This window comes from Loxodonta africana, chromosome 4 (genome assembly GCF_030014295.1).
Source record: "Loxodonta africana isolate mLoxAfr1 chromosome 4, mLoxAfr1.hap2, whole genome shotgun sequence".
Classification (NCBI taxonomy): domain Eukaryota; kingdom Metazoa; phylum Chordata; class Mammalia; order Proboscidea; family Elephantidae; genus Loxodonta; species Loxodonta africana.
This window is the reverse complement of record NC_087345.1, coordinates 175696607-175712651: the sequence shown is the minus strand read 5'-3', so window position 1 is coordinate 175712651 and position 16045 is coordinate 175696607. Positions and strand designations below refer to the sequence as shown.

The following is a 16045-nucleotide window of genomic DNA, read 5'->3' as shown; positions in this document are numbered from 1 at the left end:
AAGGGTAAAAACTTTGAGAACTGGTAATGTTGAAGTACTTTTATCAGGGAGTTTTGGAGCACAGATCAAAATAGAAAAAAAAGGAGATTCAAAATAGGAAGATTTTATTTTATGTCTTCTGTAGGACTTGCAAGATGAGATTCTTCCCTACCTTGAATTAATCAGCCAGGGGACAGCCTGAAGCTTCGTTCATGTGTTCATTAGCATCAGTAATCATCTCTGAATTGTCGTAGAGAATCTAAGCTTTAGAAGAATCCTCATCTAATCAATAACATTTCTACTCAATAGTTTGGACTGTAAATATTCTCCTGGACATCCCAAATGATTGGGTCTTCCTTATCTGATAAAATGATTCTGAAGGCTTCTAGAGGAGCACACCAGCACCTGATAATTTGCACACTGGCAAACACCAGAACTTCAGTTTTGGGGCCATCTGTTGTACCCAGCACCATCTCCTCCAGGCAGGAACAAATTGGGGCACCGCAGGGCCCAAGTCAGCTTTGAATCCGGCTCTGCTTTGACTCATTCTGTCACCTTCTACTTTAGAGAATGAAGATCCTTGGTCTGTTTTGGTTTAAATGCTTGATGTTTTTTTCCTCCAAAAGCAGAAAGCATGACACTGTCTTACTATTAGATTTTCTTTTGGGGAATATCTCTACTGCAAGGAAATTTGCCATAGCTTTCCAAAACCAGAAATTCCAAACCCGTTGTGGTTGAGCTGATTCTGACTCATAGTGACCCTATAGGACAGAGTAGAACTGCCCCATAGGGTTTCCAAGAAGCGCCTGGTGGATTTGAACTGCTGACTTTTTGGTTAGCAGCGCTCTTCCACCAGGGCCCCACAGTTTCCCTAAGTCTGAATAATTACAACTAGATGATTTGTTGACTACTTTATTGATGTCCACATGGAATGAGATTGCTCTGGAACTATTCAACAGAGCATTTATTGCAGTGACTTAGAGGAACATGGCCATGATACGGAGCTGGAGGTCAAGTACGGTTGGGCTGTGGGTGACTGGATTGTATGCCAGTGGGCTGAAGGCTCAAAGATGAAATTCAGCAGGGTTAAATGGGAAGCCTTGATATGAAGTTAAGAAAATGTGGGGCCTTAAATCTGTATGCTGCTTTATACTTTATAGAATACTTCTTCGTATTTTATAGCTGCTCCTCATAATAACCTGTAGGGAAAACTGGGTCATTGAGTGCATGTTATGGATTGAATTGTGTCCCCCCAAAATATGTACCTTCCTCAAAGAGTGAATATTAACAGAATGCCTGTAACAGAGCTCACAAGGGGCTCCACTGTCTTGGAAAGTAGTGATCTCCCTTCTCCATAGTGCCACATGGAGGCTCACTGGCCATCTTCCCTGTGTTGGGCAGCACAGGGCTCCCTGACTTCTGAGGATCCTTCTGACGCAGGTGCCGAAATTTGTTGCAGCTGTGTAAGGCCAGGTGCCTTAAACCTTGCTCTCGATGAGAGTGAAATCAGTGGCATAATTACATTTATTGAGTGCCAACCTGCAGAGTGAAGTGTTGGAAAGGACTGTGGGAACCTGGGAGGGAGGATGTGTCACCAGGAGCAGATTATCCAATAGGCAAGGTAAGCACGGTGTTTACCTTGCTTACTAGATCTTCTGTAGTGAACAATTGGACATTTTTTCACCACATCAGAGATTCTGCCTCTAGGTCTGGCTGGCATCTGTCTCTCTCCCAACCCCACAGCACCTTCCTGCAGAATCAACACCTCTTTTCAAATGTACAATCCCTGACAGGGCCGAGGAAACCCTGGTCGTGTAGTGCTTAAGAGCTACAGCTACTAACCAAGAAGTCAGCAGTTCAAATCCACCAGGCGCTCCTTGGAAATCCGTGGGGCAGTTCTACTGTGTCCTGTAGGGTTGCTATGAGTCAGAATCAACTCGACAGCAACGGGTTTGGTTTTTTGGTTTGACAGGGACGAATGACCCAGTAAGCAAGGTAAGCGTGGGCTTACTTACTAATCTGTAATGAACAGTTTCACCTGGGCTTCACCATGTCAACATGATGATGAAACCCATGTGAAGTTGTGTACTACAGACCATCTGGTAGGCAAGGTAAGCACCGTGCTTGCCTTTTCTATTGGTTAATCCGCCCCTGCCTGTCACAGACAATGCCGAGAGCCCTGTGGAATGGGCTAAACTTAGAGCTACATGTTGGTGGAGGCCCGCAGGCCATCTGATTCAGACCCCAGCCTCTCAAATTAGCTTGCTTGCCTCTGCCTACAGCCCCTGCCTGCCCTGGTCCTCACCCACCTGTCTGCAGAGTGATTGCCTCATGTGTTTCTTCACAAGCCCTCCTTCCACTTCTACCTATCAGGTGTCTCAGAAAGAGTGTCAGGCCAATTAAGATGACGAACCTACATGGGTATGATCTCCATTTCATAGGGTGACTCGTATTAAATATTAGAAATTGTGTTTAAAAGTGTTCTTTGGATTTGTTTTTGCCCTGTAAGAAGGAAAAGGTCACACCTCAGAAAGAGACGACTCATCACTTGTCTACAGAGCTCTGGCTCCTGCATGCTGCGCAAGGTTGGGAATTAGAGTCTTGCGAGCATTGAGAGCCAGACTGCCTGGCCTTGGAATCTGTTCCCATCACTTAGTTGTGTGACTTTGGACTAGCGACTTAACTTCTTTAAGCCTCAGCTTATCTATAAATGGGGATAATAAAAAGGCCTACCTCATTTAGTTTTCAGGATTAAATGAGTTGATATGTTTAAAGAGTCTTAGCATGGTATGTGATAAGTGCTTAGTAAATGGTAGCTGTCATTGCAACTACTTCTATGGCTGCTATTATTGTTGTTGTGTTATTCCTGACTCTGTGATGGGCACATCATTTTTACTCTGTGAGCCTCATTTTCCTTGTCTGTAATATAAGGCGGTGGGAGCAGATATCCAAGAACCTTGCCTCTTCTAAGGCTATATCTTGCTTCTTCTTACTCACTGCAGTCTTTACCTGTGCTACCCCTAGAGCCAGCTGGGAGCTTCCCCTGGGAGTTGGAGCAGGAGGAGGGTGGCTGTGGGAGTCAGAAAATCCTGAAGGATGATGGTGTTAGGGAGAAAACGGCAGGGAAGCCCAAGATAATGTTGTTTAGTGGCTTTTTTGAGACCAATCCCATCCACACCTCCTTTCCTGGTAGAATCAGGATCTGGACCATGGGCTCCCCCTGCCTCTCACCCCACAGCCTTAACAGTAAGTGCTTATGCATATTACCACCTAGACATGAATTAACTTTGCTCTCAATTTCACCCGATTAATTAAAGCAGATGAATGGGTAGACCACCATGGTATAGAAGATCAAACATGATTATAGAATCAGAAAACATATCTCACGTTATAGTTACAGAACCTTGAGCATGTTCCTGAACCTTCTAAACCTTATTTTCCACGCATACAAAATGGGAATAGTAATATCTACAAAGTCTACCTTACAGGGGGGCCCTGAAGATAAAAGAGACCATGAGAGTGAAAACCTTTGCTAAAATTTGCTGAGCCCTAGACAGTGTGAGATAGGAACCCTAGTGGTGCAGTGGTTAAGTACTTGGCTGCTAATCGAAAGGTTGGCTGTTGAAACACACCAGCTGCTCCATGGGAGAAAGATGGGGCCATCTGCTTCCATAAAGATTACAGCTTTGCAAACCCTGTGGGGCACTTCCACTCTGTCCATAGGGTCTATGTGTCATTATGAGTTGGAATGGACTCAGTGGCAATGGGTTTGGCATTTTTTAGATAGTGTGAACAAGCAGATACGGAGAAGAGATTGGGTGCCTGGTTCTGGCAAACTGCAGGTTGTGACTTAACTGCAGGGAGTTCCGTAGACATGTTTGAGCCTCTGTCTGCTATTCCATGGGATGTGATCCCAGTACCCACTCAGCACATCCTATATGGATGCTTCAGGGAAGGCAACAAGCATGAAGCAGGTAATAAGTGACTGCCTGTTTTCCCTCCCATATTTAATTCATTACCACTATCACGCCTTTTGAGATCTTTTCATCACTTTCGTTTTTTTGTAGTCATCTACTAAAGATAATTTTATTTTAATCAAGGAAACATTACTTAAACAATGATTTAGAATTATTTAGGAGCGAACAGTGGGATTATAAGTGTAAAACTGCCTTTATTGCATGCAGATTAAATCTTATTATTTATAATTTTATTTTAATCAAGGAAACATTACTTAAACAATGATTTAGAATTATTTAGGAGCAAACAGCGGGATTATAAGTGTAAAACTGCCTTTATTTCATGCAGATTAAATCTTATGATTTATAGTCAGTCATTTTTCATCCACCCTTAGTGACCAAGTGGTACCCTACCACATACACATGCTAGGCATGGTTTTATAGAACAGCAAATGGCCGAAGATACTGGCCAAGAGAAAAGGAGAAGCAGCAGTCAGGAGCTGGGATGAAACTGTATAATTGGCCCCAGAATAATTAGGATTTGGCTGTGGATATCTCTACAGTGACAGAAAAGTCTCTGTTAAGAGATTTCATTCTGTTCCAAAATAATAAAAATAATACCGTGCTGTTGTTTTTAGGTGCCTTCGAGTCAGTTCCAACTCTTAGCGACCCTATGTACAATGGAATGAAACACTGCCCAGTCGTGCACCATCCTCAAAGTCTTTGTTATGCCTGAGCCCATGATTGCAGCCACTGTGTCAGTCCATCTCATTGAAGATCTTCCTCTTTTTCACTGACCCTCTTCTTTACCATGCTTGGTGTTCTTCTCCAGGGACTAGTCCCTCCTGATAACGTGTCCAAAGTACATGAAATGAAGTTTTGCCATCATTGCTTCTAAGGAGACATTTTCGCTGTACTTCTTCCAAGACAGTCCATGGTTCATTGAATGTTCTTTGCCAACACCGTAATTCAGATGCATCAGTTCTTCTTTGGTTTTCCTTATTCATATCCAGCTTTCACATGCATATGAGGCAATTGAAAATATCATGGTTTGGGTCAGGAGCACCTTAGTCCTCAAAGTGACATCTTTGCTTTTTAACACTTTAAAGAAGTCTCTTGCAGCGGATTTATACATCGTTTGACTTCTTGACTGCTGCTTCCATAGGCACTGATTGTGGATCCAAGTAAAATGAAATCCTTGACAACTTCATTCTTTTCTCTGTTTATCATGATGTTGCTTATTGGTCCAGTTGTAAGGCTTTTTGTTTTCTTTATGTTGAGGTGCAATCCATACTGAAGGCTGTGGTCTTTGATCTTCATCAGTAAGTACTTCAAGTCCTCTTCACTTTTAACAAGCAAGGTTGTGTCATCTGCGTGACACAGGTTGTTAATGAGTCTTCCTCCAATCCTGATTCCCCATTCTTCTTCATATAGTCCAATTTCTCAGATTTTTTGCTCAGCATACAGATTGAATAAGTATGGTGAAAGGATACAACCGTGACACATACCTTTCCTGATTTTAAACCATGTAGTATCTCCTTGTTTTGTTTGAATGACTGCCTCTTGATCTATGTGCAGGTTCCTCATGAGCGCAATTAAGTGTTCTGCAGTTCCCATTCTTTGCAATGTTACCCATAATTTGTTATGACCTACACAATCAAGTACTTTTGTGTAGTCAATAAAACACAGGTAAACATCTTCCTGGTATTCTCTGCTCTCAGCCAAGATTCATCTGGCATCAACAACATCCCTTGTTCCGTGTCCTCTTCTGAATCCGACTTGAATTTCTGGCAGTTCCCTGTTGATTTGTTGTTGCAACCACTTTTGAATACTCTTCAGCAAAACTTTGCTTGTGATATTAATGATATTGTTTGATAATTTCCATATTCTGTTGGATCACCTTTCTTTGGAATTGGCACAAATGTGGATCTCTTCTAGTCAGTTGGCCAAGTAGCTGTCTTCCAAATTTCTTGGCATATTTGAGTGAGCACCTCCAGTGGTGCGTCAATTTGGTGAAACATCTCAGTTGGTACTCCATCAATTTCTGGAGTCTTGTTTTTCACCAATGCCTTCAGTACAGCTTGGACTTGTTCCTTCAATACCAATAGTCTTGATTATATGCTTCCTCCTGAAATGGTTAAATGTTGACCAATTCTTTTTGGTATATGACTGTATATTCCTTCCATCTTCTTTTGATGTTTCTTGCCTCGTTGAATATTTTGCCCATAGGATCCTTTAAAATCGCAACTTGAGGCTCAGATTTTTTCTCCAATTCTTTCAGTTTGAGAAATGCTGAGCCTGTTCTTCCCTTTTGATTTTCTAACTCCAGGTCTTTGCACGTTTCATTATAATACTTCACTTTGTCTTCCTGAGCCATCCTTTGAAATCTTCTGTTCAGCTCTTCATCGTTTCTTCCATTTGCTTTAGCTTCTCTACGTTCAAGAGCAAGTTTGGAGTCTTTCCTGACTTTCATTTTGGTCTTTTCTTTCTTTCCTGTCTTTTTAATGACCTCTTACTTTCTTCATGTTTCGTGTCTTTGATGTCATTCCAGAACTCGTCTGGTCTTCAGGCATTAGTGTTCAGTGCATCAGATCTCTTCTTGAGATGATCTACAAATTCACATGGGGTATACCCAAGGCTGTATTTTGCTTCTTGTGGACTTGTTTTAATTTTCTTCAGCTTCAGCTTGAACTTGCATATGAGCAATTGATGATCTGTTCCACGGTCAACCCTTGGCCTTGTTCTGACTGATAATATTGATATTCTCCATTGTCTCTTTCCACAGATGTAGTCACTTTGATTCCTGTGTATTCCATCTGGTGAGGTCCACGTGTATAGTTGCTGTTTATGTTGTTGAAGAAAGGAATTTGCAATGAATTATCATCTGTCTTGCAAAATTCTATTATGCAATCTTTGGCATTGTTTCTATCACCAAGGTCATATTTTTCAACTGCCAGTCCTTGTTTGTTTCAAACTTTTGCATTCCAGTTACCAGTAATTATTAATGCATTTTGATTGCATGTTTGATCAATTTCATACTGCAGAAGCTGGTAAAAATCTTCCATTTCCACATCTTTGGCATTAGTGGTTGGTCTGTAAAGTTGAATAATAGTCATATTAACTGGTCTTCCTTGTTGTTGTATGGATATTATACTATCACTGACAATGTTGTACTTCAGGATACATCTTGAAATGCTCTTTTTAACAATGAATGTGACACCATTCCTCTTCAGTTTGTCATTCCGGCATAGTAAGCCATATGATTGTCTGATTCAGAATGGCCGATAACAGTCCATCTCAGCTCACTAATGCCTAGGATATCAATCTTTATGTGTTCCATTTCATTTTTGACAATTTCCAATTTTCCTAGATTCATATTTTGTACATTCCAGGTTCAATTATTAATAGATGTGTGCAGCTGTTTATTCTCATTTTGAGTCATGCCACATCAGCAAATGAAGGTCCCAAAAGCTTGACTCCATTCACATCATTAGGGTCCACTCTACTTTGAGGAGGCAGCTCTTCCCCAGTTGTCTTTTGAGTGCCTTCCAACCTGAGGGGCTCATCTTCCGACACGATATCAGTGTTCCGCTGCTATGTATAAGGTTTTCAGTGGCCAATTTTTTCAGAAGTAGACTGCCAGGTCCTTCTTCCTAGTCTGTCTTGGTCTGGATGCTCCGCTGAAACCTGTCCACCATGCGTGACACTGCTTATGTTTGAAATACTGGTGGTGTAGCTTCCAGTATCACAACAACACACAAGCCCCCACAGTACAACAAACTGACAGACATGTGGGGATATGTTGTAATAATAGTATTATTTTTATTATTATACTTTTGTTCTGTATGGTATACAAAGAATTTTCATTTTCATCTCTGAGGTCTCACAACAATCCCAGGAGGTAGGATTTACTGGCCAGGTTATATGGATGAGAAACTGAGCCTGGAGAGGTCAAGTGCACACAGCCATTCAGTGGGTGAGCTGGAATTCAAACTCAAGACCTCTGACTCTAGTATTACTTCTCTTTTTATTGTGTCTTAGCTGACCCCTAAGAATTTGGAAGCGTTTTCAGACAGTACAGGTTTAAGCACTTCTAAATTACTGGTATGAAGGCCAGTTTTTGTGGAGTTGCAGATCAAATGTCTGACCTTTACATTTACAGGAAACCTAAGCAAAAATTGTACAAGTGATGGCTGGTCTGAGATGTTCCCAGATTTCATAAACGCATGTGGCTATAATGACCTCGAGGATGAAAACAAGGTAAGAGCGTCCCTGGGTGGTGTCTCACGTTTTGTATCTTTTTCATTCAGGTTTCTGAAACTCCATATTAGATGATGTCTGTTTCCTGGCCTAAAATAATTATTTAGATGTCCTTTCCTCTGAGTAACAGTGTTCCTCCTTATTGACTAAAATAATCAAAGTCCCTTTCGGTTCTGTTGCCTGGTATTTGGGATCCTTTTCTAGTGTCCTAATGTTTGAGGAGGGGAAGGAGTGGGGTCTCTACCCACTGTTAGAGTACTGCTGGAGGTCAGTTACAGAGAGATACTTGGAGATGGGGATCTCCCCCGCCTGAAATGAGCTTAGCTTTTTCGATTGCATCCTAAGCGGTGTGCCTTCCCTGCCATCCGCATCCTTGTCTCATTTAAGATTTTGCCTCAAGATGAGCTGCTGAGAAGCTGTCCCAGTAGTTTTCTTAGCCTTAATTAAGCCAGCAGGAGATAGAAGCTAAATGAAAGTATTCTTCTGCAAACTAAGAAACTGAGTTCCTCAAAGCCTGAGAGGTGTCTGGGGAGCAGGCTGGCTGCTAACAGTTTACCTCAAAACCCTTGTTGATGATTCACCCTTGTCAGGTCTGCGTCAGCTCGCCAGCACAGTTTTCAAGGAGGTCATGGAGGTGTCTTATTCTCAGTAAACCTTTTCACTGGTAATGTGGTTACTAAGTAACTGAGGACGTTTTTCCTAAGCAGCGAACCTATCAGACTTCAATTCTGGTAAAAGTCTTTACTCAGGAATTCTGTCTGTGTAAACTTTCTCCGCACTAGCAATCGGACAGCTGTTTTTCCTGCACTCTCACCCTGAATTGTGGACAGATTAGGGTTTATTTTGTTTATCACCACAAAATGGATCACACTCTCCCTTCTCAGGAGGTACGGTTCAGCCCTTGGTCAGAACAGTCTGTGTCATTTTCACCTACCTCACAGTGCTGTTGTGGGTGGGCAAGCACCTTGTAAACCTGACACATTTCCTGTGTACATTTAACACAGGGTTATGCATTGATGGGACAGTAGTAGTTCAGTGGTAGAATTCTTGCCTTCCATGTGTGAGTCCCAGGGTCGATTCCTGGCCAGTGCACCTCAGGCACAGCCACCACCTGTCTGTCAGTGGAGGCTGTGTGTTGCTGTCATGCTGAACAGGTTTCAGCGGAGCTTCCAGTCTTAAGCCAGTCTAGGTAGTTAGAAAGGCCTGGCCATTTACTCCCAAAAGTCAGCCAGTCAAAACCCTATAGATCACAACGGTCTGATCTCAAACAGTCGTAGGGATGGTGCAGGACCTGGCAGCATTTTGTTCATTGTGCATGGAGTTGCTATGAGTTAAGGGCTAGCTCAACGGCAGTTGACAACATCACAGCATTGGCAGGAATCCCTGTGTGTTGCAAAGGTATAACATGCTTGGCTCTTAACTGAAAGATTGGAGGTTCAGGTCCACCCAGAGGCACCTCAGAAGAAAGACCTGGCAATCTACTTTTAAAAAACCAGCCGTTGAAAACCCTGTGGAGCACAGTTTTACTCCAACACACGTGGGGTTGCCATGAGTCAGAACTGACTGAACAGCAACTGGCAAGCTATCAGCAATATGGGTATAGACTTAAGGTTGTTTTTATACACATACAAATATTTTTCTATAAACACACAAAATGTTCAGTGAAATTATTTGTCTGTACAGCTGACCTGCCATTATATGCTTTTTCCTTTTGCTCACTTTGGTACCTTTTCACTCTCTCAGTATTCCTGGTCCCATCTACTATCCCTGACACCCAGTGAAATCTGTAGCAGTATTTATGTCAGACCGTTTCTCCAGAGGAAATTAACAAATCTTCTCTCATGCTTCTTTCTTGTAGAGGGACTTTCTCTTTTTTTTTATTTATTTTTTATTTTTTTTATTTTTATTAAGCTTCAAGTGAACATTTACCATTCCAATCAGTCTGTCACATGTAGGTTTACATACATCATACTCCCTTCTCCCACTTGCTCTCCCCCTATTGAGTCAGCCCTTACAGTCTCTCGTTTCGTGCCAATTTTGCCATCTTCCCTCTCTCTCTATCTTCCCATCCCCCCTCCAGTCAAGAGTTGCCAACACACTCTCCCGAGTCCACCTGATTTAATTAGCTCACTCTTCATCAGCATCTCTCTCCCCCCCACTGACCAGTCCTTTTCATGCCTGATGATTTGTCTTCGGGGATAGTTCCTGTCCTGTGCCATCAGAAGTTCTGGGGAGCATTGTCTCTGGGATTCCTCTAGTCGCGATCATACCATTAGGTGTGGTCTTTTAATGAGAATTTGGGGTCTGTATCCCATTGGTCTCCTGCTCCCTCAGGAGTTGTCTGTTGTGCTCCCTGACAGGGCAGACATCGATTATGGCCGGGCACCAGCTAGTTCTTCTGGTCTCAGTATAATGTAGGTCTCTGGTTCATGTGGCCCTTTCTGTCTCTTGGGTTCTTAGTTGTCGTGTGACCTTGGTGTTCTTACTTTGCCTTTGCTCCAGGTGGGTTGAGACCAATTGATGTATCTTAGATGGCCGCTTGTTGGCATTTAGGACCCCAGGCACCACAATTCAAAGTGGGATGCAGCGTGTTTTCATAATAGAATTATTTTGCCCATTGACTTAGAAGTCCCCTCAAACCAAGTTCCCCAGACCCCAGCCCCTGCTCTGCTGACCTTTGAAGCTTTCATTTTATCCTGGAAACCTCTTTGCTTTTAGTCCAGTCCAATTAGGCTGACCTTCCTTGTATTGAGTGTTGTCTTTCCCTTCACCCAAAGCAGTTCTTATCTACAGATTGATCAATAAAAACCCCTGTCCCTCCCTCCCTCCCCTCTTTGTAACCACATAAGTATGTGTTCTTCTCCGTTTTTTCTATTTCTCAAGATCTTATAATAGTGGTCTTATACAATATTTGTCCTTTTGCAACTGACTCATTTCGCTCAGCATAATGCCTTCCAGATTCCTCCATGTTATGAAATGTTTCAGAGATTCGTCACTGTTCTTTATCGATGCGTAGTATTCCATTGTGTGAATATACCACAATTTATTTACCCATTCATCCGTTGACGGACATCTTGGTTGTTTCCAGCTTTTTGCTATTGTAAACAGAGCTGCAATAAACATGGGTGTGCATATATCTGTTTGTGTGAAGGCTCTTGTATCTTTAGGGTATATTCCGAAGAGTGGGATTTCTGGGTTGTATGGTAGTTCTATTTCTAACTGTTTAAGATAACGCCAGATGGATTTCCAAAGTGGTTGTACCATTTTACAATCCCACCAGCAGTGTATGAGAGTTCCAATCTCTCCGCAGCCTCTCCAACATTTATTATTTTGTGATTTTTGGATTAATGCCAGTCTAGTTGGTGTGAGATGGAATCTCATCGTAGTTTTAATTTGCATTTCTCTAATGGCTAATGATCGAGAGCATTTTCTCATGTATCTGTTGGCTGCCTGAATATCTTCCTTAGTGAAATGTGTGTTCATATCCTTTGCCCACTTCTTGATTGGGTTGTTTGTCTTTTTGTGATTGAGTTTTGACAGAATCATGTAGATTTTAGAGATCAGGCGCTGGTCTGAGATGTCATAGCTGAATATTCTTTCCCAGTCTGTAGGTGGTCTTTTTACTCTTTTGGTGAAGTCTTTAGATGAGCATAGGTGTTTGATTTTTAGGAGCTCCCAGTTATCTGGTTTCTCTTCATCATTTTTGGTAATGTTTTGTATTCTGTTTATGCCCTGTATTAGGGCTCCTAGGGTAGATCCTATTTTTTCTTCCATGATTTTTATCGTTTTAGTCTTTATGTTTAGGTCTTTGATCCACTTGGAGTTAGTTTTTGTGCATGGTGTGAGGTATGGGTCCTGTTTCATTCTTTTGCAAATGGATATCCAGGTGTGCCAGCACCATTTGTTAAAAAGACTATTATTTCCCCAATTGACTGACACTGGTCCTTTGTCAAATATCAGCTGCTCATACGTGGATGGATCTATATCTGGGTTCTCAATTCTGTTCCATTGGTCTATGTGCCTGTTGTTATACCAGTACCAGGCTGTTTTGACTACTGTAGCTATATAATAGGTTCTGAAATCAGGTAGGGTGAAGCCTCCCACTTTCTTCTTCTTTTTCAGTAATGTTTTGCTTATCCGGGGGTTCTTTCCTTTCCATATGAAATTAGTGATTTGTTTCTCTATCCCCTTAAAGTATGACATTGGTATTTGGATTGGAAGTGCGTTATATGTATAAATGGCTTTTGGTAGAATAGACATTTTTACTATGTTAAGTCTTCCTATCCATGAGCAGGGTATGTTTTTCCACTTAAGTATGTCCTTTTGAATTTCTTGTAGCAGAGTTTTACAGTTTTCTTTGTATAGGTCTTTTACATCCTTGGTAAGATTTATTCCTAAGTATTTTATCTTCTTGGGGGCTACTGTGAATGGTATTGATTTGGTTATTTCCTCTTCGGTATTCTTTTTGTTGATGTAGAGAAATCCAAGGGATTTTTGTATGTTTATTTTATATCCTGAGACTCTTCCAAACTCGTCTATTAGTTTCAGTAGTTTTCTGGAGGATTTCTTAGGGTTTTCCATGTATACGATCATGTCATCTGCAAATAGTGATAGCTTTACTTCCTCCTTACCAATCTGGATACCCTTTATTTCTTTGTCTAGCCTAATTGCCCTGGCTAGGACTTCTAGCACGATGTTGAATAAGAGCGGTGATAAAGGGCATCCTTGTCTGGTTCCCGTTCTCAAGGGAAATGCTTTCAGGTTCTCTCCATTTAGAGTGATATTGGCTGTTGGCTTTGCATAGATGCCCTTTATTATGTTGAGGAATTTTCCTTCAATTCCTATTTTGGTGAGAGTTTTTATCATAAATGGGTGTTGAACTTTGTCAAATGCCTTTTCTGCATCTATTGATAAGATCATGTGGTTTTTATCTTTTGTTTTATTTATGTGATGGATTACATTAATGGTTTTTCTGATATTAAACCAGCCTTGCATACCTGGTATAAATCCCACTTGATCAGGGTGTATTATTTTTTTGATGTGTTGTTGGATTCTATTGGCTAGAATTTTGTTGAGGATTTTTGCATCTATGTTCATGAGGGATATAGGTCTATAATTTTCTTTTTTTGTAATGTCTTTACCTGGTTTTGGTATCAGGGAGATGGTAGCTTCATAGAATGAGTTGGGTAGTATTCCGTCTTTTTCTATACTTTGAAATACCTTCAATAGTAATGGTGTTAAGTTTTCTCTGAAGGTTTGGTAGAACTCTGCAGTGAAGCCGTCTGGGCCAGGACTTTTTTTTGTTGGAAGTTTTTTGATTACCGTTTCAATCTCTTTTTTTGTTATGGGTCTATTTAGTTGTTCTACTTCTGAATGTGTTAGTTTAGGTAGGTAGTATTGTTCCAAGAATTTATCCATTTCTTCTAGGTTTTCAAATTTCTTAGAGTACAATTTTATATAGTAATCTGATATGATTCTTTTGATTTCATTTGGTTCTGTTGTGATGTGGTCCTTCTCGTTTCTTATTCGGGTTATCTGTTTCCTTTCCTGTTTTTCTTTAGTCAGTCTAGCCAATGGTTTATCAATTTTGTTAATTTTTTCAAAGAACCAGCTTTTGGCTTTGTTAATTCTTTCAATTGTTTTTCTGTTCTCTAATTCATTTAGTTCAGCTCTAATTTTTATTATTTGTTTTCTTCTGGTGCCTGATGGGTTCTTTTGTTGCTCACTTTGTATTTGTTCAAGTTGTCAGGACAGTTCTCTGATTTTGGCTCTTTCTTCTTTTTGTATGTGTGCATTTATCGATATAAATTGGCCTCTGAGCACTGCTTTTGCTGTGTCCCAGAGGTTTTGATAGGAGGTATTTTCATTATCGTTGCTTTCTAAGAATTTCCTTATTCCCTCCTTGATGTCTTCTATAACCCAGTCTTTTTTCAGGAGGGTATTGTTCATTTTCCAAGTATTTGATTTCTTTTCCCTAGTTTTTCTGTTATTGATTTCTAGTTTCATTGCCTTGTGGTCTGAGAAGATGCTTTGTAATATTTCGATGTTTTGGATTCTGGAAAGATTTGTTTTATGGCCTAATATGTGGTCTATTCTAGAGAATGTTCCATGTGCAGTAGAAAAAAAAGTATATTTTGCAGCAGTTGGGTGGAGAGTTCTGTATAAGTCAATGAGGTCAAGTTGGTTGATTTTTGTAAGTAGGTCTTCCGTGTCTCTATTGAGCTTCTTACTGGATGTCCTGTCCTTCTCCGAAAGTGGTGTGTTGAAGTCTCCTACTATAATTGTGGAGGTGTCTATCTCACTTTTCAGTTCTGTTAAAATTTGATTTATGTATCTTGCAGCCCTGTCATTAGGTGCGTAAATATTTAATATGGTTATGTCTTCCTGATCAATTGTCCCTTTTATCATTATGTAGTGTCCTTCTTTATCCTTTGTGGTGGAGTTAAGTCTAAAGTCTATTTTGTCAGAAATTAATATTGCTACTCCTCTTCTTTTTTGCTTATTGTTTGCTTGATATATTTTTTTCCATCCTTTGAGTTTTAGTTTGTTTGTGTCTCTAAGTCTAAGGTGTGTCTCTTGTAGGCAGCATATAGATGGATCGTGTTTTTTTATCCAGTCCGAGACTCTCTGTCTCTTTATTGGTGCATTTAGTCCATTTACATTCAGGGTAATTATAGATAAATAAGTTTTTAGTGCTGTCATTTTGATGCCTTTTCACGTGTGTTGTTGGCCATTTCATTTTTCCACATGCTTTTTTGTGCTGAGACGATTTTCTTAGTAGGTTGTGAGATCCTCATTTTCATAATGTTTAACTTTGTGTTTATTGAGTCGTTACGTTTTTCTTGGCTTTTTTCTTGAGTTATGGAATTGATATTCCTTTTTGTGGTTACCTTTTTATTTACCCCTATTTTTCTAAGTAAAAACCTAACTTGTATCCTTCTATATCGCCTTGTATCACTCTCCATCTGGCAGTTCAATGCCTCCTATATTTAGTCCCTCTTTTTGATTATTGTGATCGTTTATCTATTGATTTCCATGATTTCCTGTTATGTGTATTATTTTGTTTATTTATTAATTTTTTAGAATTAGTCTTAATTTGTTTTTTTCTTTCTCTATTTGAGTTGCGTTGATATCAGGACGTTCTGTTCTGTGACCTTGTATTTTGCTGGTACCTGATATTATTGGTCATCCGGCCAAACAATCTCCTTTAGCATTTCTTGCAGTCTTGGTTTAGTTTTTGCAAATTCTCTAAACTTGTGTTTATCTGTAAATATCTTAATTTCTCCTTCACGTTTCAGAGAGAGTTTTGCTGGATATATGATCCTTGGTTGGCAGTTTTTCTCGTTCAGTGCTCTGTATACGTCGTCCCATTCCCTTCTTGCCTGCATGGTTTCTGCTGAGTAGTCTGAACTTATTCTTATTGATTCTCCCTTGAAGGAAACCTTTCTTTTCTCCCTGGCTGCTTTTAAAATTTTCTGTTTGTCTTTGGTTTTGGCAAGTTTGATGATAATATGTCTTGGTGTTTTTCTTTTTGGATCAATCTTAAATGGGGTTCGATGAGCATCTTGGATAGATATCCTTTTGTCTTTCATGATGTCAGGGAAGTTTTGTGTCAGGAATTCTTCAACTATTTTCTCTGTGTTTTCTGTCCCCCCTCCCTGTTCTGGGACTCCAATCACTCGCAAGTTCTCCTTCTTGATGGAGTCCCACATGATTCTTAGGGTTTCTTCATTTTTTTTAATTCTTTTATCTGATTTTTTTTCAGCTATGTTGGTGTTGTTTCCCTGGTCCTCCAGAAGTCCCAGTCTACATTCTAATTGCTCGAGTCTGCTCCTCTGACTTTCTATTGC

General features: G+C 40.4%; 1 protein-coding gene across 1 annotated transcript in view; it reads left to right on the top strand.

Moving 5' to 3' along the window:
• Window positions 1-16045, top strand: part of VIPR2 (vasoactive intestinal peptide receptor 2) — a 250891-nt gene that overhangs the window by 54172 nt on the left and 180674 nt on the right. The window contains exon 4 of the mRNA XM_064285058.1: window positions 8098-8195. Coding sequence (XP_064141128.1) covers window positions 8098-8195 — 98 coding nt within the window. The remainder of the gene's footprint in view (window positions 1-8097; window positions 8196-16045) is intronic.